This window comes from Equus caballus, chromosome 22, assembly GCF_041296265.1.
Source record: "Equus caballus isolate H_3958 breed thoroughbred chromosome 22, TB-T2T, whole genome shotgun sequence".
Taxonomy (NCBI): Eukaryota; Metazoa; Chordata; class Mammalia; order Perissodactyla; family Equidae; genus Equus; species Equus caballus.
Genome location: NC_091705.1, coordinates 26,375,939 through 26,402,161, shown reverse-complemented (window position 1 = coordinate 26,402,161; position 26,223 = coordinate 26,375,939). Strand labels below are relative to the sequence as shown.

Below are 26,223 nucleotides of genomic sequence, written 5' to 3'. Positions count from 1 at the left end.
TGAATCATACAGTACATAATCTTTTGAGATTGACTTTTTCACTAAGCATAATGTCACTTGAGGTCCATCCAGATTGTTGTGTGCATCAATAATCTATTTATTTTTATTGCTGAGTGAGCAAAAATATTTTTAAACTTTAGAAAAGTAAAATAATTCTGAATTCCAATAAAAATTCACCATAATGAAAGAGTCAACTTAGAACTCTGGGAAAATTTAATGCCTATTTGGCACTCTGAATTAAACCAACATACCCAAAAAGCTTCCCAGAAATTCACTCAAGCTAGAGCAGAGTATCATCTATAAATACCTGATTTTTGAAATGACTGAATTCAATGAAAAAATTCATGTGACTTACCCCATCCAGGTGGCAGGGGACCAAGGGGATCAAATTCTTTATTTTGTGATGTAGCAAACAAATCTTGATTCTAAAAAGAACAACAACAACAAAATGGTGAAACAGTGAACAACTTAAAGCAGATAACTTGAGATCAAGCTTTGAGTTCTGATATGCCTTCCCCGGCCATGTGCAACATAACACACTCTTACAAAGTTCACATCTTAGAGATAAGTATCACACAGTCATGAATAAACATCAATACACTCTGGTGGAGAAAAAATCTTTGCAAACATTATTTAACATTTGTAACTATTTGAAATTCAAACATTACAAGTACATAACCCCCAAATAACCATTTCTTCTTCTTTAACTACAAATCAGTAAATTAGAGAAATATATAATACCACCAAAAAAGTCATTTATAAATAACAGTACTCAGAGTCATCAGATAGTTGAGAAAAATCTTTTATTTCTAACTCAAAAAGAGAGGATCATATACAGTACATGGTATATTCAAAGAATTATGGGAATAGAGTTGGGGGCACAGGAAGAACAGATTGGCAGATGAGTGAAAGGAAAGAATTCCAGTTGGAAGGAGCTGACGAGCCTAGAACTATATAGAAGACTTCTTAAATTTCTGTTTGCTATTATCACACTGGCGGAGAGAGAGGTTTGGCTAGATAAAAGAAAAGCAGGAGTCAACCATTGGAAAAAGAGAAGCAAAAGTCATATTGACTCTGTGTAGGGTTAATGAGTAGGTTTTGGTTTAAATGTATAATAAAGTGAGGACAATTTGTGGTCTTTCAGTAAGATTTGGTTAAGCCCTTTCTTCTTTAATAAGATAAGGCAAACAAATAACAGACTCTAATTGCTTTAAGAAAAAATTATTACGAAGAAAAAAAAACCCCACAAGTATAATAGGACAGCACACCCCATATATCCAACACTAAAATTCAACAATTATCAAGACTTTGCCACATTTATCTTTTTTGCCCATTCTGTGCTGAAGAAAAACCAGTCATCACTTCACCACTATGTATTTTAGTATGCCTTTCTAAAATTTGTGGACATTTTCTTACATAACCACATATCGTTATCATACCTAGCAAAGAATCTATGTTAATTTTATCATCTAAAACCCAACTCCTAATTAAATGTCTCTGATTTCTTATTTGCTCAAATCAGAATACAAAGTCCTCACATTACATTAGGTTGAGTCTCTTGAGTCTCAATCTATAGCAGTTTCTCCCACCATCTCTTTTTGTTTTTTTTTCCATGTCACTGACTTATTACAGAAATTGGGTTAACTGATTAAAAGTTTCCAAGCATGTGAGAGATATTCCATTTCTGATTTAACAGCTCTTGGAAGACAGACTTTTCACGAACTGGCCTTGCTTCTCTTCGCTTTGTGAAAAGTACTAAGAGTAGGAGGCCAGGGAAAAACACTATAAAAGGATTGAACCCTGGTTACAGAACCCTGAAAAGTTTGGCATTTGACAAACTGTTCTGATAATTTTCTAAGACCCAAGCCTATCCCACTGGCTCTTCCTGGACAGATAAGATAGGGACATGTACAACGAAGCCATGGGACAAGAAGAGCCATTACACAGTTTCCATCATCAACGATATCCATTGTGAGGTTAAAGATGCTGAGTGTATGAGAGTCCACTGCTCTGTAACCAGGATCAGAACAAAGGCCACTTCAGATACCCAATAAACAGACTTTCTCAGCACCACCCCACCACCCCACCACTTTTTAAGTAGCTGGTACTGTGAATATTCAATTCAGTTCATACTGTTTGCTATGTTAAGAGTAACTGAAATAGTCTGTTTAAGTTCTTTTTGATTTAGAACCATTCTATAACAAAGCAAAGAGTTAAGAACGCAGAAAATTTGTCAGGTTATTTTGGATAGGAGAAAAAAAAAGAACATGGATGATGAGGCAAAAGCTGCAATTCAGGAAAAGTTCCAAAGACTCCGAGTATCAAATTGGTCAAGTTTACAATGAAGCAATACACACTGTAGGTGCTCCAGAAATTTGCTAAATCTGTCTTTAAAAAGAATGTTTTAAGAGATTTTGTACTGTCAAAGTGAGATAAAGGGTACATTTACAATTGTGGATATGAGGGAGAGAAAAGAAGAAAAATAACATTTCTATACATCTAGTATGTGCCAAACATATTAGGAACTATATTTTACAGAATCCTCAAAAAAACCCTTCTGAGGTAATATATATAAATATATATATATATATTTATATACTTTATAGATAAAGTAAACGAGTCTTGATGAGGTTAAGTAACTTACTCAAAGTCATACATAGAAAGTAACTGCGCGACCAAGATTCGAACCCAGATGTGTCTGACTCCAAAGCCCATGCTCTTTCCGCTGGCTACCCATGTGGAAACTACTTTTTTAAAAATTTTTTTAATTTTATTTTTTTTTAAAGATTGGCAGCTGAGCTAACAACTGTTGCCAATTTTTTTTTCTTTCTGCTTTTTCTCCCCAAATCCCCCCAGTACATAGTTGTATATTTTACTTGTGGGTCCTTCTAGTTGTGGCATGTGGGACGCTGCCTCAGCATGGTCTGACGAGTGGTGCCATGTACACACCCAGGATCTGAACCAGTGAAACCCTGGGCCGCTGCAGTGGAGTGCGCAAACTTAACCACTTGGCCTTGGGGCCAGCCCCTGGAAACTAGTTTTAAAGAAGGCAGGCAAGCTAGGCATTCAAACCTAGAAGAAATTTGGCCAGGCATATCAAAGGTGATTATAATTTAGAAAGAAAGGAAGATGTAAAACAGAATAGGAAAAGAAAAAAGGGTAAGGTTGATGAGACAAAAAATAATTTCACTTCTAAAATCACTGAGAAGGGGAATATAGTGACAGCTGTCTACAGAAGGTGGCAGCACAAATTGTTATATGAAAGAAAGTTATCTTAGTCATAAGCAGGTAGTGAAGGGAAGGCTGCTGATAAAGGTGAATTTGTCCACATTAGTGAATAATAACTATGATGGTGATGAGGTCCAAGAAATAGACAGGAATATGGGGAAGAAGGAAAAATGCAATGCCTAGTGAAGACAGGAATTTACTCTGATGGATTCTAACAGGGATGATATTGATGGTGGTGGAGGGAAAGAGATGGCAATAAAGAGGGTGAGCTTCTCTTGAACTCTGGGAGAGTTGTTTAAGTTCTATATATTACTCAAACAAATCCCTCTTGTTTGGTACATAGAATCAAATTTCTCCAAGGACTATTTCCCTTTCCCCAGAGAAAAGATCTGTGATACTTTATGATCTGAAAGACTGTAAAATTCCTAGCACCAAAGATTGCATTAACAAAACATCAATACATTTTGGTGTGCTTACCACTATTGCTGCAATAGTACTCTAAAGGAAAATATGTAAAACTTAAGCCATTTCCAGAAAGGAAATTTTTTATATATAGATAATATAGTTTTGAAGGCAGAATAATATATTTAGCATAATCCTATAAGAAATCAAATTTCTTTAGTCTCCTAGAGTACCAAATACTGTATTAGGTAAACTTTACCTTTATATGTTACAAAATGATGCAATTCTATCATCAGTTCTATATAACCACCAAAGAGTCAGGTGCTCTTAGACCCAAGGTTTCAGATGTTCTGCTAAGTTAGGCAGTATTAAATTTAGAACTGTTTTAATTCTTTTCAAACTATTTGGGCTTATTTTTACTATTGTTTTGTCCAAGGATTTTAAGTTTGTCTTAACTTCTTTCTTTTTTGACATTAACAAAGCAAATGAGGTTGAACTTCAGGAAATTTCAAAGAGGAAAGAACATATCACATAGAATACTCAAGTCAAGGTCTAACAATAATATCTATCAACAGCAACAACTGGGTTGCCATCCTACTTGTACCTTCTTTTTAGTGCTTTACATCTCATATGCAGGAAAAGGTTGAAAACCAAATACTCTTATTAAGTGTATAATGCAACAGGCTGCTCACCCCATAAATGAATCTCTGATTAAACTGCTGCATTGCTCCTTGAAGTTGACTACGTTGGAGCTGCCACTGTTCATAGTTCCGGACGGATTCCAATGTTGGCCTCTGCCACGTTGTTGTTCTTGTGAAATGGTCAACATAATAAATACGTCCCATGTTGTCAACCCGCCGTTCCCAGCTAAATCAGGATAAAAACAACCTAATTCAACAAATACTTATGAAACAGATAAGAATTAAGCAGGACTTCACCTTGGCCCTGGTGCGGGTTTGGTAAGATTTTACCTTGAGAAACTATTTTTTATTTACCTAAAGTCTTTTATTTTATATATCTTTAAATGGTATATAAGTAAACTTAAGATAAGTGTTTCTACAAATTTCTTTCTTTTTTTCTTTTCTTTTGCTGAGGAAGATTCGCCCCAAGCTAACATCTGTGCCACTTTTCCTCTATTTTTTAGTATGTGGGCCGCCAGCACATCATGGCCATTAATAGAGCACTGTCAGTCCACACCTGGGAACCAAACCCGGGCTGCCAAAGCAGAATGTGCTGAACTTAACCACTAGGCCACCAGGGCTGGCCCCCAAAATTTCCTTCTTAAAAGTTCTTAAGATGTATCAGCCAGGTTTTTAAAACACAATGTCCATTCACGGGGGGGGGGGCGGGGAACAGTCATTAAGAAAAAAGTTCTCATTTTCTTTCCCATGTTCTTTTGACTGTTGTTATCCCAATACAGACACAATTGTATATACAGCTTTCCATAGATATCAAAAAGCACTTTTTCACAAGAATACAACTATCTTATTTATTATTTCAAATGGATGCATAGTATTAAGTAAATGTTGACACAATAATTTGGTGATTTCTACCTGATTGTTTAGGGTTCTTTCTAATATTCTGATATTATAAATACTAAAATAATAAATACCTTTAATATATCACAACTTTTTTCCTTCCTTTGCACTATTGCTTTAGGATAAATTTCCTAGAGAGGATTACTACAAGTATGTACATTATCATGGTTACATATACTTCCTGTAAGAGTTGTAACTAACTTATTTCCCCATTTTTGCTACTGACTTCTGTTGAATAAAAATATTTTTCTTCCAATTATTTTATATAATGTAAATGCCAAATGCATAACATCATGTATTAATATACACTTTATTTCCCCAACTATTTTGCAATGAACTCACTATTACATATTAAACTTTTTAATATAATAGGGACTTTATCCTCATATATATGATGGGGCTATAATTCTTACTCAGTTAAATAATTACCCTTGAAGAAACCAATCCTAAAACCCTGCAGTTTGAGCCAGGTAAAAGTTCAAAAAGGAAAACTTGGAAGTAGCAAGACCTATGGAATCTTTAGGTTAGAAATGAGTGACGATAAAAATCATTCATCATGCTCAATCAATTCTCTGATGCTTTCCAGTTTGTATTCACTACAAAATAGAGTGGGTAGAAAAAAGACTGACAGAGAGAGGAAAAGCAGCAATGTAGGGAAGATTCTGTACAGATATAATCTATAGTTCTGAATAAATACTTCTTTTCTTCTTTAATTTGGACACTTACCCAGGAGGTAGAGGTTCTGGTCTATCCCACGTTGTTCTTTTTTCAATATGATCTACATAGTAAACTCGCCCATGCTGGTCCACTCTCTGCTCCCAACTTAAAGACAAAATTAAAAAGGCTGGTAACATACTTGTATGAATAGCCTGGCTTTTTAATCCTGTCTTTGCCTTTTTCTCTTACATTACCATATTTCAGAACTGAGGCGAATAAGAATATTAGTAAATAAAGAAGATTATTCCAAAAGAATTTAGGAATAAAGTCAAGAAATGTTATCCTGAGGGTGACACACAGTGGATGAGATTTCTTCTATAGAACTATCTGCTCTAGGAGATGCCTTATGTTTCTTAAGAGGCTTGAGGTCAATGCACTCAGGAGACAAAGTCTGAGTCAATCAGATCAGGGTATATGCAGGACTTGAATGGAAAAGAAAGCTGTAATTAATGTTATAAAATCTGAAGAAAGACTGAGCTGCTAAATGAAGGGCAAAGGACTATTTGGGTTCTAAAAAAGCTGAAAATAAAGAATAAGACTTTATCAGGTGTGTCTCTGCACAGTCCAACAGACAAAGTCAATCTTATTGTTCTAGTCTCCTTGACAGGTTTATCCCCAAAGTGAAGAAGATAGGAAAAAAATATCACAGCTTAGGTGTACCAATCACTTCTAAGAGTACCCAGTTTCTCTTTGCTAATCTCTTGCACAAACAATTCTCAATTCTGGCTTCTTACGTAGGTTTCCAAAAGGAAAATGGCCTAACTACCCACACAAGTAATATAATTCTGTTTAGCAATTAAAATTCTCAACATGAGAGTTTATTACTTTATCAGCTAGCCAATTAATCTTGATTAGCATTCTGAGCTCTGGATTAATTTGAATGTCACAATGTATATACATATATAAACTACTGGAGTATTATTAATTTTAAATATAATTAGTAGAGATTAAAATGGGATTATGAGTACTAATTTTCTGAGTTTCCTAACTTTGCTTTAAATGATTTCATGATGGAAAAATTTTTATTTTAAAAAGTGATTCTTTTTCCCTTCAAAGAAAAAGCAATCTGAATTAGGTGACTATTTTATTACTTGGACTTGGTTAACTTTCTGTGGTTCAGAGTCCTTCAAAAAATATATATATATTCTTCCACTTTACCCTAGCAATGAGGGGAGAAATTTCAAATGCGGTGAGAGCTTTTTTTGTTCAGTTTGACTCTACACACTCCTCCCCAAAATCAGTTACAATTGCTTGGAGACAGATTTTTAAAGAATGGAGTTCAGCATTATTTTCCTTATTAATAAGTATATGCAGAAGCCTAAAGAAAAGAAGTGTTAATCAAAAACAATTACTTACCCAGGTGGTAGGGGAGCTTGAGGTACAGGATTTAATGGCCTAGGGCCTGAGCCTCCAGATATAGTAAGAGGAATTATTAATCCAGACGTTGCTCCTTCAGATGTATTTGAATTTGTATTCGTTAGTGGCAGAGAGCCTGTGCTAGATCCATCACTTTCAGAAGTGGCAGATGGTGAACCATTGACAGATGCTATAAAAGATTTGGGGAAAATAGCAATATCTTTTCAGAAATCTAAATTCAGGATAGAACATTAACTTAAAACAATAAAAAGGTAGATGACAAACAAAATTTAAGATGTGGATATGCAGATGAAAATGACTTACATAATGGGAACTAGCCAATGGTCCCACTTAACAGGCTTGTTCACAACTTTTTAAGTTCTAACTACCCCATGTTTCATTATTAATTATGAAGCACATATAGATTCTGATTTCCTAATGTCACAAGAAATAAAAACTTTTAGAATAGGAAAGTTTTGGTATCCCTTATTATAGATTCATTTACTAACTTTCTAGATCCTTAAGACTGTCTTTCCTATGAAACCCTGAAGATCAGAGACCAATTTTTGATATTAATTACAAATACGGAAGATCTGAGTGATAATCAATAATATTCTTAAAAATAGTTAAGTACATATTACATCTTGAAGAAATACTTGTTGACAAAACAATTCCCAAAGGAAGTCTCCAATATTATGACAAAGTAGTATACAATCTCAAAGGTTGGAAGTAAATTGTTAACACAATTATCTACAGAAAAAAAGGAGAAGTATATAATTAAACACAGTCATTTAACAAAATGCTTTGTAGACAACTAATTTACTTTTCTAATAATATTTGGTTTAATTATTTTACATTCCCTGCCACATACTAGCACAAGAAAATAATAATATATTAAAGATTTATTCTGGCTAATCAGGAAAAATGAACCTGTAGATGTCCAGATTTTTACTACGTGAAATATGTTCATTTGTTGTATAATTTTTGCTTTAAAATCTGAATATCATTTAGCATTGTTGGGTCATTTGCCATTTACAAATTGTCTTTTTAAAGGATACAATGAGAATAAACAACCAGATCCTTGATTCTGGGACATGTTTATGTTCACACAGTTACAAAGTTTGCCAGAAAGTTGCAGTCTTATCTGTACTGCCTATACTTTATATGCTGCACATGTGATTTTCATTCTCAGTAGAGCACTTGCCTCAATAACTTCACCTCTGAAGGAAACACTTAGGGAAAAGGCACATCTTGATTACCTATAGAAAGATCATTCTTGACCAAAATCTTAAATGTAAAAATACATATAGGAAACTGATCTAAAAGGATGCCTTGACACCTACCTGAGGGTCAGTTCCCAAACAGAACATTATTTACAATCACAATACTGAGAGCTACATCTCTAGTGTATGGCTGGAATACATACCTGGTCTACGTGGGGTAGGTGGAGGTGGTCGTGATGGTCTTGGAGGCCTAGAAGGTTTAAAACCGCCATTTGAGAGTGATGGAGAATTATTCCCATTGACCCTCCTATTTTCAACAGACCCTACGTCCTCAGGGTCATCTGATCCATTTGTGCTTGCTCTGGGTACGAAGGCAGGAAAGAAAAGGGAATGGAAAATGAATGTTCTTTGCATTTCACAAAAAAACCAGCAGAGAGACCAAAACTTAAAGTTTTAGGAGCTTGAGAAAAGCTTTCTAATTTCTTTTAATACCTTTCTTGTATCTTCCATCACCTTCCTTCTTCTAGATCTTTCCTTTCAGTTCACAAATATAATTGAACCCCTCAACCTAAAACACTTCCTCAACGCTAACTGTTCCTCAAACTGTTCTCTCATACTCCTTTCCTTTATTATAATTTTTTTATTTATGCAATTAATGTAGTTAGCGCATTTTAATTTTTAAAAGGTTTTCAAAGTGAAAAGTAACTTCTAATTACAAAATAAAAATTACCTTCAATCCTATATTCTGGATATTATTACCATCAAGATATAGGAGTATCTCTTGTCAGTCTTTCTTCATTGGCTATGATTGTGACCATACAATGTATATGATCATACGATGTTTCATATCCTGCTGAGTTTTTGTTTCTTTGTTTTGTTATTCATTATATACCGGGCATTTCCCCCAAATTATTTAAAAACATTTCTAACGACTGTAGAATACCCTATCATATGGACATACCATAATTTAATCATTTTCTTTTTGTTGGTTGGTTGTTTGCAGGGTTATTTTGGCATTTTCTATTTCCTTCAGAAAGAGAACAGAATAGCTGGGTCAAAGTATGCAAATATTTTGAAGACTGAAATATTGATTGCTAAATTTTTAAAGAAATATTTTAAAGGTAATAATTGATCTGTTCTCCCATCAGCTGGATATGAAAACGCCATCTCACCATAAAGTGTTTAAATATTTTAAAATCTTTGGCAATCTGGTAAATAAAAATGTTAATTTTCAACAATATTTCACTTATAGGCCATATGAGTTTCTTCTTCCATGAACTCTATGTCTTTTGTATATTGTTCTATTATAGGAGAATATTTTCCTTATTATTTGTAAAAGCTTTTTACAATCTGAGGATACTAATTATCATCTTTAATATTGGTTAAATATTTGTCATTTGCATTTAATTCTATATTTTTAAATATACAAGAGTTTTATATTTCTGTATAATTTATTCAGAAATAATTATTCAGGGCTGGCCCCGTGGCCGAGTGGTTAAGTTTGCGCGCTCCACTGCAGGGGGCCCAGTGTTTCGTTGGTTCGAATCCTGGGTGCGGACATGGCACTGCTCATCAGACCACGCTGAGGCAGCGTCCCACATGCCACAACTAGAAGAACCCACAACGAAGAATACACAACTATGTACCGGGGGGCTTTGGGGAGAAAAAGGAAAAAATAAAATCTTAAAAAAAAGAAAGAATTATTCATATTTTCTTCTAAAGGTTTTATAGTTTCATTTTTTGAAATCAATTTTATTATTTTTTATTTTTTTTTAAAGATTGGCACCTGGGCTAACAACTGTTCTCAATCTTTTTCTTTTTTTCCTGCTTTATCTCCCCAAACTCCCCCTGTACATAGTTGTATATCTTAGTTGCAGGTCCTTCTAGTTGGGGGATGTGGGACACCACCTCAACATGGCCTGACGAGTGGTGCCATGTCCGTGCCCAGGATCCGAACCCTGGGCCGCCGCAGCGGAGTGCGAGAACTTAACCACTCGGCCATGGAGCCAGCCCCTGAAATCAACTTTAAAATCAACCTGGAATCTACTCTGATCTTGGGCTGAGCTGAAGCTCTAACCTGGTTTTTCATTTTCCACACAGCCGGTTTTACCTGGCTTGATTACTCTGAGATCTCACTCTTTTCTGCAGTATTTGACAGTGGTAAATACTCCATCTTTTAAAAACATTTTTCTCTCAACTTCTGTGACACCACTATTCTAATCTTGTACTGTCACTTCTAACCATCCTTTCTTTGGTTTGTCCTCTTCCTCTCATTCACTAAATTGTAGGTCCCTTTGTTTCTGTTCTTGTCCTCCTTTTCCTTTTCCATATATTTTCCCCTAGAGTCTCAAATTCCACGATTTCAAAGATCATCTCTAAAATGATTCCCAAATCAGACTCTTTAATCTTTGCCTCATTCCCATTCTCTGGTACCAAACTATTATCTAAATGTAGGAGATCTAGAATAACTCTCCAATACTAAAGCTACTCTTCCTCCTATGTTCTGGTTCTGTAGGAGATACTGCTATTCTCCCAGACAATTTGACTTTTTTTCTCTCCTGTGCTGCTTGACACTCAATACCCAAGTCCCACTGATTTCACTTCCACATTCTTTCTATACTTTTCTACCACCACTGCTCCAGTTCTAACCCTCATTATCTCTCAGTGGATTACCGTAACAAATTCCTAATAGGTCTTCTCACTTTCACTCACCACCACATAATCCAAACTATACACAACTGTCAAACAACGTAATTTTTCCTATGGAGTTCTGATCATACTGATGCCTTATGCAAATATTTTTAGGGACATTCCTCTCCACAGAAAAAGATTCTACAAGCCTATACTTACTTGCAAACCAAAATCTCCATCTGGCCCCAACCTCTGTAATACTAAAAATAACTTTTATTGAGGGCTAAGCACTTACATGAAAAAAAATTCCACTTTCGGCAGCAGTAAAGCATAATTACGAACTCAGGCTCTAAAGGTAAGGCTGTCCGAGGTTCAACTGTGCCATGCACACTTTTAACTCAGGAAACTTTCTCTTTCTGAGCCTCAGTTTTCTCATGACCTGTAAAAAATGATACCTACCTACCTCAAAGAAATGTTTATGGATTAACTGAAATAAGAGGAATCATGCTTATCAATATTGCCTGACATATTGTAACAGGCAATAAATATTAATTGATTCTACTCTCAAATTCACCTCCTATCATTTCTCCCTTTCAATTACTCTATTTTCAGCCAAACACTATGATTGAAGATTTCTAATAAAACACTGTGTTCTCTCCCACCTCCATGACTGTTTTTCTTCCTTTCCCCTAGAACTCCTTCCTCTCTGCAATTTCACCAAGACATGCATATCCAAATTATAACCATGCTTTGTGTTCTTAGGTCAAATGCTATTTCTTCCATGAAGATTTTATACATTTTATACCCTGATTTACATTTTTTAAAATAATACTTTATCTTCTAATAGTAAACAAAAATAAAAACAGTCCAAAAAGAAACAAGATTCAAACTAGCTCTGAAGTAAAAAAGTATATTAAGATGGAGTGACATTTCTGGAAAATTCTGCAAGCCTGGATTTTCAAGAAATAGCCTTTGTTATGTAACTGAAAAACCCATAGTTTATTGTAATCTAAGAAATAGCTATATGTCTAACCATAGTAGTTCTCAAAGTGTAGGGCCTGGTCTAGCAGCATCAGCATAACCTGGAAACTTCTGAGAAATGCACATCTTGGGCCCTACTCTAGACCTAATGAATTGGGAACTGGGGATGAGACTCAGCAATCTGTAGTTTAAAAAGCTCTCCGGGTGATTCTAACATACTCTGAAGTTTGAGAAACATGGCCATAGTACTAAAATAACATTGGTGGTTTGTTTTAGTTACTTTAATAAGTGGGTGTGAAGTTAAAACCCAAAATGGTTTTTAAAAACCAATATGGAAACCTATACACTATACAGAATTGTCAGTGTGAACCCACCACCACCATTATCTTTGAGAAGCAATTAGCTAATTATGTGCTATTATGGTTTTTTCCCACAATCTTGCAAACCTCTGCTTATCTCACCACACATATATATCTGACGTATACATAAACTCAGATGCTTATGGACAGGATAAAGAACCTTGAGAACTGAGATGCTAATACAATAAGGCCATAAGAAATATACAAATCAAAGAGTAGCAGTCAAAAAGGCACATGTAACAACAAAATCTTGAACACCAGGCACCAATCATCTTGGTACTTCATAAAAATGACAAAGACAACACTGAGAAACATTAAACATCCAGACATGCTATGGTGGAAAGGAGACAAGCAAGCTACATTTATAATACACATAGTGCTTGAATTAGGACAAGGCAAAATAATCTAAAGCTATTTAGTAAACTTTTTAAACGGTAACTGGTAAGGAGCCGAAGACTTTGTTCACTACATATATGTTGCCCTGCTTTTTAGTCTTATAGTTATGAAGTCTGCAAATAAAAGCAAAGGGGAAAAGCCAGTCATGGCCATGATTTCGTGTAGTAACATTTAAACAGCATTTGACAGTCTACAAAATGCATTTCAAACCCATCATCACACAGGTATGCTCTCTGGAATAAAAGCTAATGCAAAGGAATTCATGCTGAACACAAAAGACATGGTCAAAGATTAGTCTGGCAGTCTCAGAAACCTGGAAGACACTGTTCCTCAGATTATTAAGGACAAAGATTCATTTGGGAACATGTAAAGCATTGATTTAATAATTGGCACGAAGCTAAGGCTCTGGAAATGCCTTTGCAAGAAATTTATAGTTGTCTAGAGTGGTTTCATAAAAGTATTGTAAGAAAGAGATTTGCAAAAGAGAAACAAGAGAGTGGCATAACAGAAGCTTTCAATGGACATACAAAATTCGATTACATTCTCACTTGTCAATGAAAACACTTGGGTTAATTACTCAAAAGAGGAGTTAACTGACCAAAGCAAACTGAAATATTAAGACATTTTAATGGAGGAAATTTCAGGAATTCAAAGAATCTTCTATTATATGTAGAACTAAAAAGAGGCACAAGAGGCATAAGTTGTCTACGGAGATATTTATGAAATCTTAAAAAATTTTTCTGGGGCCAGCCAGGGTGGTGTAGGGGTTAAGTACATGTGCTCCGCTTCAGCAGCCAGGATTGCAGGTTTGGGTCCTGGGTGTGGAACTACACACCGCTCATCAAGCCATGCTGTGAGGGGCATCCCACATACAAAACAGAGGAAGACTGGCACAGACGTTAGCTCAGGGACAATCTTCCTCAAGCAAAAAGAGGAGGATTGGCAACAGATGTTAGCTTAGGGTGAATGTTCCTCACCAAAGCACACACACGCAAAAAAAAATCAAAAAGACCAAAATTTTTCTATTGCTTTTTAATCACAGTGAGAAATAAAAGTAGGTATTGTTCTCTGGGCAAGAAGTTACTACTCTTTAATAGTCTACCTCTTATGAGATTAGTATAAAAGATTTTTTTGTCACAGGAGTGATTCTGTGAAGGTAGATCTCTATTAGGTAAAATAGAACAGTTTTATAAACTTTGATTTTCTTAAATGTCTTGAGTTGTCCTTTGTTTTTAAGTTTTTATTATTAAATTTTCCATGCATCACAAAAGTAGATAGAATAGTACAACAAACTCCCATGGACCTATCAACTCAGCTTCACCAATGATCGACGTTTTCTTCTACTTGCTCCACTATCCTCCCCTACAGCATCTGACACTAAAATACCCCATCTTTCTGAATATTTTCCCTTATGTTCTGTGCCACTGCTTTTTGGTTCTTGTTTTCCTCCTCTGACTACTCCTTCCATGGTTCATCTTCTTCCTACCCACTGCTTACCCAATTTGGGAAAAAAAAGAATCTAGTGTGATTTTTTAATTCTCTATTTAAGACTTGTCCCTTACTGCTTTAAGACAAGGGTCATCTCCTTTCCTAATTTTATCTCCCATTATCAGTTTCTAGGATAACCAATATACACTTAAAGTTTGTTAAGTCACTTAACACAACCCAAGGTGTTCAACACTTTTCAGGCCCTAAACCTAAAGGCTGATAGTGCTGAATTAAAGTGCTAAATCTAAGCTAAGAGCCAACAGCTGGCACAAATCTCTGCCCCTTCTCTGAAGGCCCAGAAGATATCATAGCTAGTGAGGGCCTTCACATATACCCAAAGCTTATATTCCAGCTTTCCTAGAAAAGAAATTTAACAGCCCAGTGATGGCCCTAGGATTCTGAACTTTCTGCCTTTGTAAAAGTGCCAATATATTCACTTACTCCAAGATGAAGGAAGTATTAGTGATGTGGGTATCCCTGGCCTACTCCAGAGAACTGCAGTCAGATAAGCTGAGTCTTGAATCTTTCATAAATATTTCCTTTCTTACCTTGAGCCTGAATTTTTTTTCGACACTCATGTATTTTTATATCAATCTGAACTTGAAGTTTTGACTAAAATGAATCTTTATTCATTCTCCTTCGTCTCTTTCTGCATTCTACAGTAAGCAATAAGTGAACTCTTACCTTGTTTCGTCCTTGGGTCTGGAGCTATCATCATTCTGTGAAGCACCTTTAACGTCAATAAAGTTTAGTCAGAAAATGAGTTTTAAAAACTGCTTTTCACTTTTTTCATAAATATATTATGTAAGCAAAGCCTTTTATTAAATCTTCCAGTAGAGAAGACACTAAAACATAAATTTCAACATGTCATTTAAAAAGAAAATGTGATAAATGTTCATATGATTGAAGTAAGAAAAGTTTTACCAAAATTGTGGAGATGTTAATTAGTCAAGGTATATTACTCGTGCTACTTCTGCCTTTTTTGAAATATGTTTGCTTGATTCTAACTCTAATCTATTATTTTAGCTATCTTTTGTATTCTAAATACCTCACAAAAAAAGTGCTGATCACCAGCAGGATGATGAATAAAACAGATTCTGAAAACAGAAAATCCTGTAACATCTCTCTTACGCAAGGGTCTGGAAAACAGCTTCAAGAATAGGAAAGGCACAAATGGGTCTCAAAGTGGACAAAACGAACACCACAACATTCACAATTTCTTCAACTTTTATTCATGGGAGATATCCCTAGGATTCAGTATAGGCTTATGTACTATAAAAGCATTAGAGAGAGGCTGCTAAAGGTAGGCAGTGATTGGAGCAAAAACAGTAGACAGAGAAGGAAAAACTATAAAATGCAGAAATAAGAACTCAAATTTAATATTCTAGGTCATTTAGTTAAGGAACAATAGTCCATGAGTACAGTCATAGTTTCAAACAGTGAAATCACCACTATGTTACTCCAAAGCATAATTAATGGATTAGTTCATTAAAAAGATGCTGAGTCACCACTATATCATACTTTGCAAGGTTGGCAAATATTTCATCTAGTCTAGAAATACTACATTAAAAAATATAGTTTGGGGGAAAAGATAGATAAAATGTGGTATATCTATGCAATAGAAAATTATTCAGTAATAAAAGGAACTATTGAAACATGCTATGTCATGGATGAACTTGAAAAAAATTATCCTAAGTGAAAGAAGCCTAACACGAAAGACCACATATCGTATGATTCAATTTATATATAATGTCCAGAAGAGACAATTTTTAGAGACAGAAAATAGGTTAGTACTTGCTTGGAGCTGGAGGTAGGAACAGGATTTCCTATAAATGGGCAAGAGGAATCTTATTGGGGGGATAAAAATCTTCTAAACCCAATTTACAGTGATGGTTGGATCATTCAGTTAAATTATTAAAAATCATTAAATCACATACTTGAAATGGGTGAACTTTATGAAATATAAAATACACCTCAATAAAGCTGTTAAAAATGGTTTTAAGAAACATGGTACAATGAAACACATTTTTGGTTGAAAAAGGCACATTTCAGTTTTATAAGAATTATTTTTATATGGAATATATTCCCCCAAATAGCTGATGAGACAAATTAAATTAGAAAACCAAACCAAAATATCCAGCATAAGTTACTAAAATCAGTCAATTATTATCCCACTCTTCTCAAAAATTAAGAGAACTGTTTGGAATAATCTATTTAAATCTACCAATATTGCTACTTCTAAACTTTCTCATTTACTACAGTGAAGCATAGTTAATATTTAATCACATCGACTCTGAGGCCAGACTTCCTGGGTCTGTATCCTAGCCTCATCACGTACCAACTTTGTGACCTTAGAAAAGTACACTTTCCCATGCCTTTTACCGCATGTATAAAATGAGGACAACAATGATACCTACTTAATAGAACAGATGTGAGAATTAAACATATAAACACTTAGAATAGTGCCCAGCACATATAAGCACTCCATAAAATAATAGCTATCATTATTTCTAAAAGTTTACATCTCATCAGCAAAGTTCGAACCAGGGCCACTTTCATTCAATCTTTTATTTCACTTCAATACACAGTGAAGCGATAACTATGAAATTTATAAATTATTTACATCTAATTCTGTGCTTTCAACCAGAGAAAAGTTTAAAAAAAAAAGATCCAGTACTTAAAACACTTACACAATGAATATCCAAAAGGAGAACAATGGTTGTACTTGAAGTTTACATTTTACAAATGTATTGCTCTTTAAAAGTATTCCCAATCCAACGTCCTTAAGAAAAACTGATCAGATTTCTAAATGAACTCGTTTTATTTACTCACAGGATGCTTTGGAAGAAGATCCACAAAAAATTTCTTCAACAGACAACAGGGGCTACTCAAAAGGGCCCTCCTGCCCAGAAAATAACTAGCTCTTAGAGGAAGCAATTTAACACATTGTTCCTATGGGTGCCTAGCAATCTCAAAAGCAAAACAAACAACTGAACTGATACTAGAACAGGAACTGAGTGCAGTAAGCAAATGTGAAAGGGATGCACAGAGGGCTATTATCAGCTATGAGATGGATCAGAAACAAAGGCTTGGGTTAGCAGCATGGTGAGGGGGCTGAATCAGACAGTCACATTAGGCTGGGTATCCTGGAAAGGAGCTAAAGTGTTCCCAGGTATGTGGCACACCTTAGCAAAAGAAATTTTCTCTGGAGCAAAGAATCCCCATTTCAGGCCCCTACAATTCCCACAGACTAGGATCAATATAAACAGGCAATCAACGAGCAGCAAACACATTAAGAAAACAATCCTCAATGAAGGACAGACATAAAACATTTATATTCCCAAAGATTTCTGATACTAGAATTTTCAAATGGAGAACGTAAAAAACTATGTATCAAAAGAAAATTAACAAGCAAGAAAGGAGAAACTATCAAAAATAAGCATCAGCAATTCCACTCCTAGGTATATACCAAAGAGAAATGAAGAATGTATACAAAGAAACTTGTACACAAAAGTCTATAACAGCATTATTTATAATTCATTAATAGCCAAAAGGTAGAAATGAGCCAATGCCCATCAGTGGATGAAAGGATGAACAAATTGTGGAATGGAAGTACTCATACATGTTTCAACTTGGATAAACCTCAAAAACAATATGCTAAGTAAGAGAATCCATACAGAAAAGGTCACACACAGTACAATTCCTTTTTTATGGATATATCTGAATAGGTAAATCCATAGAGACAGAAAGCAGATTAGTGGTTACAGGGAGGAGGGAATGCAAAATGATTACTTAATGGGCAATGCTGTGTTTTTCTGGGGTGATGAAAAACTCTGGAAACTAGAGAGGTAGTGGATACACAGCATTGGGAATATACTAAATGCCACTGAATTGTACACTTTATGAAGTTAATTGTATGTGATGTAAATTCCACCCCAATCGAAAGAAGCACAAAAATGGGGCATGTTTGAAGAAACAATGAATGTTGTAAAGAAGAAAATGTACATATCATTATATTCCAGCAATTCCACTCCCAAGTATAGATCCTACATAGACCCTTCAACCTGTGTATGATGAGACATATAAATACATAAATGCAAAAATGTTCAATGTATCACTGTATGTTCATAAAGGCAAAAAACTGGAAACAATCCAAATATCCTTTGACATAAAAATGGATAAACTGTGGTACATTCACCCAACAGATTATTATACAGCAGTGAAAATAAATGAGTTACAGATACAATAATATGGATAAATCTTAAAAGGCAATATCGACATTTCCATAGAGCTCAAGAAAAAGCACAAGTAATACACCGTTTAGGGACACATGCATATGTGATAAAATTTTTTTTAAAGCAAGGAAATGATAAATTCAAAATTCAGAACACTGATTATCTCTAGGGGAAAGATAAGGAATGACAGAGGGAAGAATATACAGGGAGACACAATGATATCGTTAATTTCTAATTCTTAAAGCTGTGTGGTGGTTCAAGGGTACTAATTCTATTATGCTGGTTTATATCTTACACATATTAAATGAGAATATATGTTACATATATTATATATATGAAAATATGAATCAAAATGCTTTGTAAATGCTAAAAATAAATGAAGAATACAGTAAAGTTTTAGTTGAAATCAGCAATAACCGTGCTATAGCCTTAATACTTCAATTTTTAAAGTAGTACTGGTAAACTAAGACAAAAAAAGTGTGGAAAGGGAGTTTTGGTGGCTTTTTTTGGAAAGTACATTACATTACATAAAAAATGTTCAAATATAATTCAAATTTTAAAGAATACCATTACAGCAGTTTCTCTCTATAAAATAATTAGTTGGTACCCAGACCCAGTTAAATCTAGTAATTTCACATAATATTTGGTAAAGCAAAACAACTATGCTAATTGCTTAGAATTTATTATACTGACAAGAAACATTATAGATATGTTCACATATGAAAACGGTTATTTACCCTAAAATTAAAAAGAATTACAAAAACTAGAGTCTAATGCAAGAAAGAATGAGATAAAATCAAAATGAAATGGAACATACAAATAAAAACCAGAGGTCACATATGCAAAAAACTATCCTTAAATTAATTTTAAACACATCTCCAGAGTATACACGGTAAAGAACAAAGATCTTTACAAGAATACGTTCCTATTTTATAATCATGAATTTAAAAGTAAAATAGATTTTTATTTCTCTTAAGGAAAACTAATGTCTTCGACAATAATACTTTTTGTTGTTTCTTGTTGGATGTCATATTTGGGAAGACAGCTGTAAAAACTAACAATCCACCACTACCACCTGCCCAACAAGTAAAAATAGATGAAGGGGAAGTTCTTGCAGATAGGAACAACTGCCCACACTCAATTTGTTGAGTTAATCTGAGGGCTACAACAACGTCTACCAACTAGCAAATTAAAATAAAGGCCTCTTCTCAGAGACTTATAAAAGCAGATTAACTATGTACTTAAGTAGAGGAAAACACCAGGGCAAATTAAGTAGTTACTTTCTAAACCAGAGAAATAAGAACGAGTATCCGAGGGGCTGGCCCGGTGACGCAGTGGTTAAGTGCACACATTCTACTTTGGTGGCCCGGGGTTCACTGGTTCAGATCCTGGGTGCAGACATGGCACTGCTTGGCAAGCCATGCTGTGGTAGGCATCCCACGTATAAAGTAGAGGAAGATGGGCATAGATGTTAACTCAGGGCCAGTCTTCCTCAGCAAAAAGAGGAGGATTGGCGGCAGATGTTAGCTCAGGGCTAATCTTCCTCAAAAAAGAAAGAAAGAAAGAAAGAGAGCATCCGAGAAATAAGAAGGAGTATCAAAAAAAGTTAAAACTGAGACTCTCAGTGGGATATTAAACTTGTTCCCTGAGTGAGGCAAGGGTGGGGAGGTGGGGTGGAGATATAAAGCTCTCGTTTTTAAATAAAGCTTGACGAAAAGTGGGAAGAACAAACAAACATGCCGAGTAAATTCTGTTTCACTGGAAAAAGGTTTACTTATATAACTGCCATTTTTAGAAAATTCATCCACCAAAAAGAATGAACCAAAAATGTATAAGTACTAAAAGGGATAATGTTCTCTCATCAGGAAAATCCAGTCTTCACAGTATATCTAAATAAATAGCAAGCTTTATTTGGTAACCTTTAATATCAAAATTCAGACAGTGATTTCTTTTTATAAACATTATTTAAAAATTAACCAAAAATAATACAGTGTATAAGAACAGGTTTCTTATAAAGAACCATCCTATGTGTTCTTCCACAAAAACTTGTAACTGAACACGCTCAGGGAAAAAAACCCTGTAAGATTAGAAAAATATTAGGGGCTGGCCCCGTGGCCAAGTGGTTAAGTTCACGCACTCCGCTTTGGTAGCCCAGGGTTTCGCCGGTTTGAATCTTGGGCGCGGACATGGCACCGCTTGTCAGGCCATGCTGAGGCGGCATCCCACATGCCACAACTAGACAGACCCACAACTAAAAATACACAACTAGGTACCAGGGGACTTTGGGGAGAAAAAGGAAAAATAAAATCTTAAAAATAAAAAAGAAAGAAAGAAAAATATCAGACTACAAAGCAACAGCAATACCTACCAACCAATCCCCCAACCGCCACAGCCCCTCGTCCTCCTCCCCCTGCCCCCACCCTTCTTCTTATTCAACCAAACAATGCCCATGTACTAGAAATTCAATTTTAGTGTTAAACTCTAATTTTCATTTCTGGCTTGTAGTTAAAGTTAGAGAAACGGAACCAGTCAAAGAACAATACAAGTGTAGTTCCCACTGCATGTGCCTGTGGGCTGAACTGGGTTTTCTTTGTTTGCTTACACAATTCATGATTTGATCTAAAATTCCTAGGTTTTGAAGTGTGAAACCAATAGTGTATTGGAAAGGAAAAGAAATATCAACAAACATTTGTGTTTCAATCTTGACTCTACATCATACTAAGTTGGTGTGATATTGGACACACTATTTAAACTCTCAGAGCCTCACTTATGGGCAAAATGCAAGTAACCTTACAGAGTTGTGATGGTTGAATGAGTATCTATGTAAATACACTAACATAGTGCCTGGCACATGGCAGGCATTCAAAAAGTGGCAGCTATTGTATCTGGCAACTCCAACGCTAAAATCTACTGTGACTTCCCGGTTAAAACCCCTCTTTTCTTCAAAGAATCAAGTTTAATTTTGTCAATTATTGTCCTACTTGAGCAGAAAACTGGTGACACAGAAATATCCACTTCTATAGGAAATAAACAGTAAAGTCAGAAGTATAAAAATGCAGTTCAGATCCTACGCTGAAATATGAAGACTGACATGCTTTACTTTTGTTAGTTATTAAATATTCTGCATTAGTAAGAGTTTCAATTTATAGCGTAAAAAACTTAGGAAGCTATAAATACTGAGGTGTAGAGCAGTTTAACAATGTAATTTAAGTTGCATCTTATCTTCCAGAATTCCAATTTGTAGAAAAATGTAACTATTATAGAGTTTGTAGTCAATTAAAAGGAACGTGTTAACTCTGAAGCAGTACAACTATTTCAGAAATTTCTCTCTACTCTCCTTAACCCCAAAGAACCCATCTGGAAGATACAGCAGGACTATTTTGAAGGTTCTGCTATTAGAAAAGGTCATAAGTTAAGCAGGAAGTAGGAAGTCTTCGAAAGTAGAAACAGAAGAATAATAGCACCTGACAACTGTGAAATGTTTCATAACACAGTTTCTAAGTAAACAAAAGATCTTTGTGAGACTAATCAAGGAAACCATTAATCTGCTCTTTCTCTTGGGGCCTCTAAAATCTATGTTTCAAGTGAAAATACACTTAGCACATTGGTAAGTAATGGAAATATCTAAATGGAATCCATTGAGAAGTAGTTTTATTAAGCATGCTAGCTGTGCAAGCACTAACTCAGGTGCCACCAAACTTCTCTTAATCACAGCTCATTTTTATTCCCTTTAACAAACACTAATAAATCATAAATTGGAAGATATACAGCATACATATAATGAATTGGTTTTGTCACTATTATAACACAAAGACATCTCTATAAATGTAGTCTACAGAAACAAGAGGAATGACAAATGGATTTCAGCTTGTATTGGCTGTCTGGTACAGTACTAAGGATTTTGAGTCAAATTTAAACTCAACTGGACACTGCTGTAGACAAACTATGTCTGCCTTTGGCACTAGTCAGGGAGTGACATCATATATGTCATATTAACTGCTATCATTGGCCTACAGAATAAATACTTTATATATCAATTCATTACTCATAGGGCCCACTGTGATTCAACTTTTATTTGGCTAGCTTTTCAACTTATAGAAAAATGTTTTATTCATATAAACAATGCACTAAAAGGAAAATGTTTAAAATGATTAATGACTCTTTTTAAAAAGGAAATAAAATAATTTAATGTGAATAAGAATAGCAATAATTACACACAGCATACTACAGTGGCTAATATAAGAAGGATCATTAAAGACCTTATACAAAAAGTGATTACTTACTTTCTGAACACGTAGTTTCACCATTGGTAACAACTTCAGACTCTAACTGCAGCCCATCAAGACAAACTGACAAGTCTCCTATTGTCTCTGTCGGCTCTTTGTCACCTACAAGCTGTAAAGTCACAACTACTTCCTCAACTGAAAGAGAATAAAATTACAGAACAAAATAGTCACTTTTTTTCTTTAAGTTATCTCAACTCTTAAAAACAATGTCAGAAAAAATTTCCATTTATATGTACATAAATTGTTGTATCCAAGGTTTCAGGCCTTTGAAAACCAAAACATTCAGAAAATAGAACAAAATTTGCTAATGCTTAATATCCATAATATAAAATACTAAATAGCTCAATTATCTCATTTATTATATTAATTCTATCCTTGTATAAAATGAGCCAGCAGGGCAACCAAGATTATTCAGCAATGTACGTCTGAAGTATATTGAGTGACAGCATATAACTTAAGAATGGATTATATCTCCTAAATCCTAGATGAGAAAATTCTTAGAAGTATGTTTTAGATAGTTAAGGGATAGAAAAACTCTATGTTTTAAAATCATGATATATCAATAAAAACAAGCACGTTTCAAGTTTTTATATAACTATATACATATAAATAAAACCACAATTATCTAAAATGAGAAAATTAAAAAAATAAGCATCTAAAAAGGAAATCTGTCAAAATATTAACCATATTTGCCTCTCTGAAGTGGAATTACGTTTTTCCTTCATTTCTGCTCTGTTTTTTAGTTCTCTATAATTGAGTACATAGTATTTTAATAAATATCTATTTACTAAATAAATATTTATTTAAAATATTGGATCCAAAACAAATGGCTAAACCAAGGTTACTTGGAATGCTTTAAATAGTTCAAGATTCTTCTCTCTGGTAATATTATAACCAAGTAAACTTAAATAGTGAACACAGTCATTCTGCATGTTTGGCATATGAATTTCTTCCAGAAAAACAAACAGCTGAGCATAATTTCTATTATTTTTACATACATACGTTTCATATTGTTTGACTTTAATGTTTCATAGATATCTAATGCAGCAGTTCCCAACAAAACGTCAGATTTCAGCGTCTGGTGACTCCACACACGAAAATGTAATTTACTCACAGGGGTGACGATACTAAAGGTGAAGAAAAGTAAAAAAAAATATTATTTTCATTAAATATTACAATGGGATCCTAAATAAATTATAATAGGTTTTAATGTCTAAAATCTTCTCACTGCATCCCTTACAGTTTACTGTACAACCAATATTGCCTATATTCTATAATCTTATGAAAAACATATTTGAATGTCACATGTTTGAACAGTCATTTGCAATAAACTGTATAAAAACTATTTTAGAGTCATCAATTAAAAAAACAGGAACACTATATAATCTACCAAAGTCCAATGGTTCAATGTTATCAAGACAAATTCTAGAAATATTTGAATTTCTCTATACCTCATTTTCTCTAAAATGTGATCAAATTTTCGGGGACAAATAAGTGCTTTCCTCCCTAGAAATCTACCTATGCCTATTACCACCATCATAACTCCACCACCATTTTAACGTTGACAGGTAGTTTAAACAAACTAAAAAATTTTCACCTTAACACTGCTTCTTTTGGGGGGAGGGGGGGGTGATAGAATCTGTTCACTTTCTTCTTTTCAAAATTCTAAGATGTTACTTTCAGGAGAACATATAGTATATATTATATTAAGAAAATATTTCTCTATTAGTCCTCTGGGAAATCATAATGCGGATGGAATAAGAGTTGATAAATTTAATTTTAATTTGAGAGAGGATAAAGTATACTGTCAAAGATGTTCTTATCTGAATTATTTCAGTTCAGTTCTAGAGAGAAATCTGGAAAGCCTGATATGTAACTATGGAAGCCGTGTTAAAACTGCAGGCCAATCTGCTGCAACTTAAAAATTCAGGAGAAGAACTTGAGCTGTGTGTTTCCCCCAAACATCTGGGCTCAACAACAGCACTACTATATGAGGCTACAAGAAGAGTTTCTTTTTTCTTAACTTTTAAACCAGTACGGAGTCCATGTCATTATTAGCTTAAGAATCTCAAAGTGCACATCTAGTGAGCAGAAACAGCAGTTGGCAGAAAGTAGATGGTGAACATCTCTAGTCATTATAGAGGCTGTGACCTTTTATAGATTTCACTGGCTTTTTAAAAATTTTTACTCATATATTGTTTAATTTAGATTCAATCTCCAATGGGCCACTAACTAAAAACAAAATCTAAGAAACATTAATGTTAAAATAAATATAGATGAGGAGCATTAGAATGATATTTCTGCAAATAGGCCTCAACATGATCCTCAGTAAATTCTTAAATTTCACTCATTTGCTCAAAATCATCATAAAGCATATCAAGATGCCCTACAACTTCAAAAATCCATGTTAAAGAATAATATAGGTATATCCGATTTGTTTTGCCATTTATTAGAAATAAATACTATCCTCATATGCATGTATCATGTGAAGAGAAGAGCTTATAGTTTCAAATGTCGCACCTCACCACTTAGAAATAAAACTTTTTTGAGCCACCGGTTTATTTCTCTAAGGAAAAAAATGCAAGAATTCCAATGTAAGGTCACGAAAGCAATTTGTCTATATTTGATGTGGTAACAACTAGTTATGTTTTGAACTAACGTTTTAATATACATTTAGTCCCCAAAACAAATATGCTAAATTATTTTAAAACTCATTTATTGGTAAATCATACTTTTTCTTCCATTTTAATAAAAAAATTAAAATTAATCTATAATTCCCTTCAATGAGAGTTCAATAGCAACATTTGGGGCTTTGTCAATAAGTGTCAAAATTGAGCTATATCCTACTTCTATGAATTCATGCTACAGATAAAAACACCAACATAGAGACACATGCACATGGATGCATGTTGCAACACTGTCTAATAGTGCAACATGAGAAACCAACTGATCAACAGTAAATAGTAAACAAAAGAACTAGTAAAATAAATGATAGTCCATCCATATTAAGGAATATTATGTAGCTATATAAGTGATGTTGGACCTGTATGTACTCAGCTAGAAAGATAACCTATTATGGATGTTAAATATAAAAACAGAGATGTAGAATAAAATGTATAGCATAATTTTTGTTAAAAAGGAAAAAAAAGCCTGTGTAGGATCTATGTGGACATTGTAATTAAAAAAACAAAAATAAAAAAACCTATTTTTAAAAATTAAATTTAAAAAAGTAAGCTACTCATAGCCCTCTATTTCAATCCTAGGTTAAGGAAAAAGCTGCTAAGAATCTTTCTAGACCCACGACCATGGGCTCTCTCAGCTGTTGTTCAGGGGTAACAGTGTTACCATCACCAACTAAACTGGAGAAAGTGGAAAAAAAGAAG

General features: G+C 34.4%; 1 protein-coding gene across 7 annotated transcripts in view; it reads right to left on the bottom strand.

Moving 5' to 3' along the window:
- ITCH (itchy E3 ubiquitin protein ligase) overlaps nt 1–26,223 on the bottom strand; it is a 109,332-nt gene that overhangs the window by 37,996 nt on the left and 45,113 nt on the right. For all 7 annotated transcript variants that reach the window (XM_005604581.4, XM_001916721.6, XM_005604582.4 and 4 more), the window contains 8 exons: nt 23,843–23,967; nt 22,838–22,975; nt 15,004–15,049; nt 8,668–8,825; nt 7,242–7,431; nt 5,895–5,990; nt 4,323–4,497; nt 356–425 (listed from right to left, as the gene is read on the bottom strand). In XM_005604581.4, coding sequence (XP_005604638.1) covers nt 356–425; nt 4,323–4,497; nt 5,895–5,990; nt 7,242–7,431; nt 8,668–8,825; nt 15,004–15,049; nt 22,838–22,975; nt 23,843–23,967 — 998 coding nt within the window. The remainder of the gene's footprint in view (nt 1–355; nt 426–4,322; nt 4,498–5,894; nt 5,991–7,241; nt 7,432–8,667; nt 8,826–15,003; nt 15,050–22,837; nt 22,976–23,842; nt 23,968–26,223) is intronic.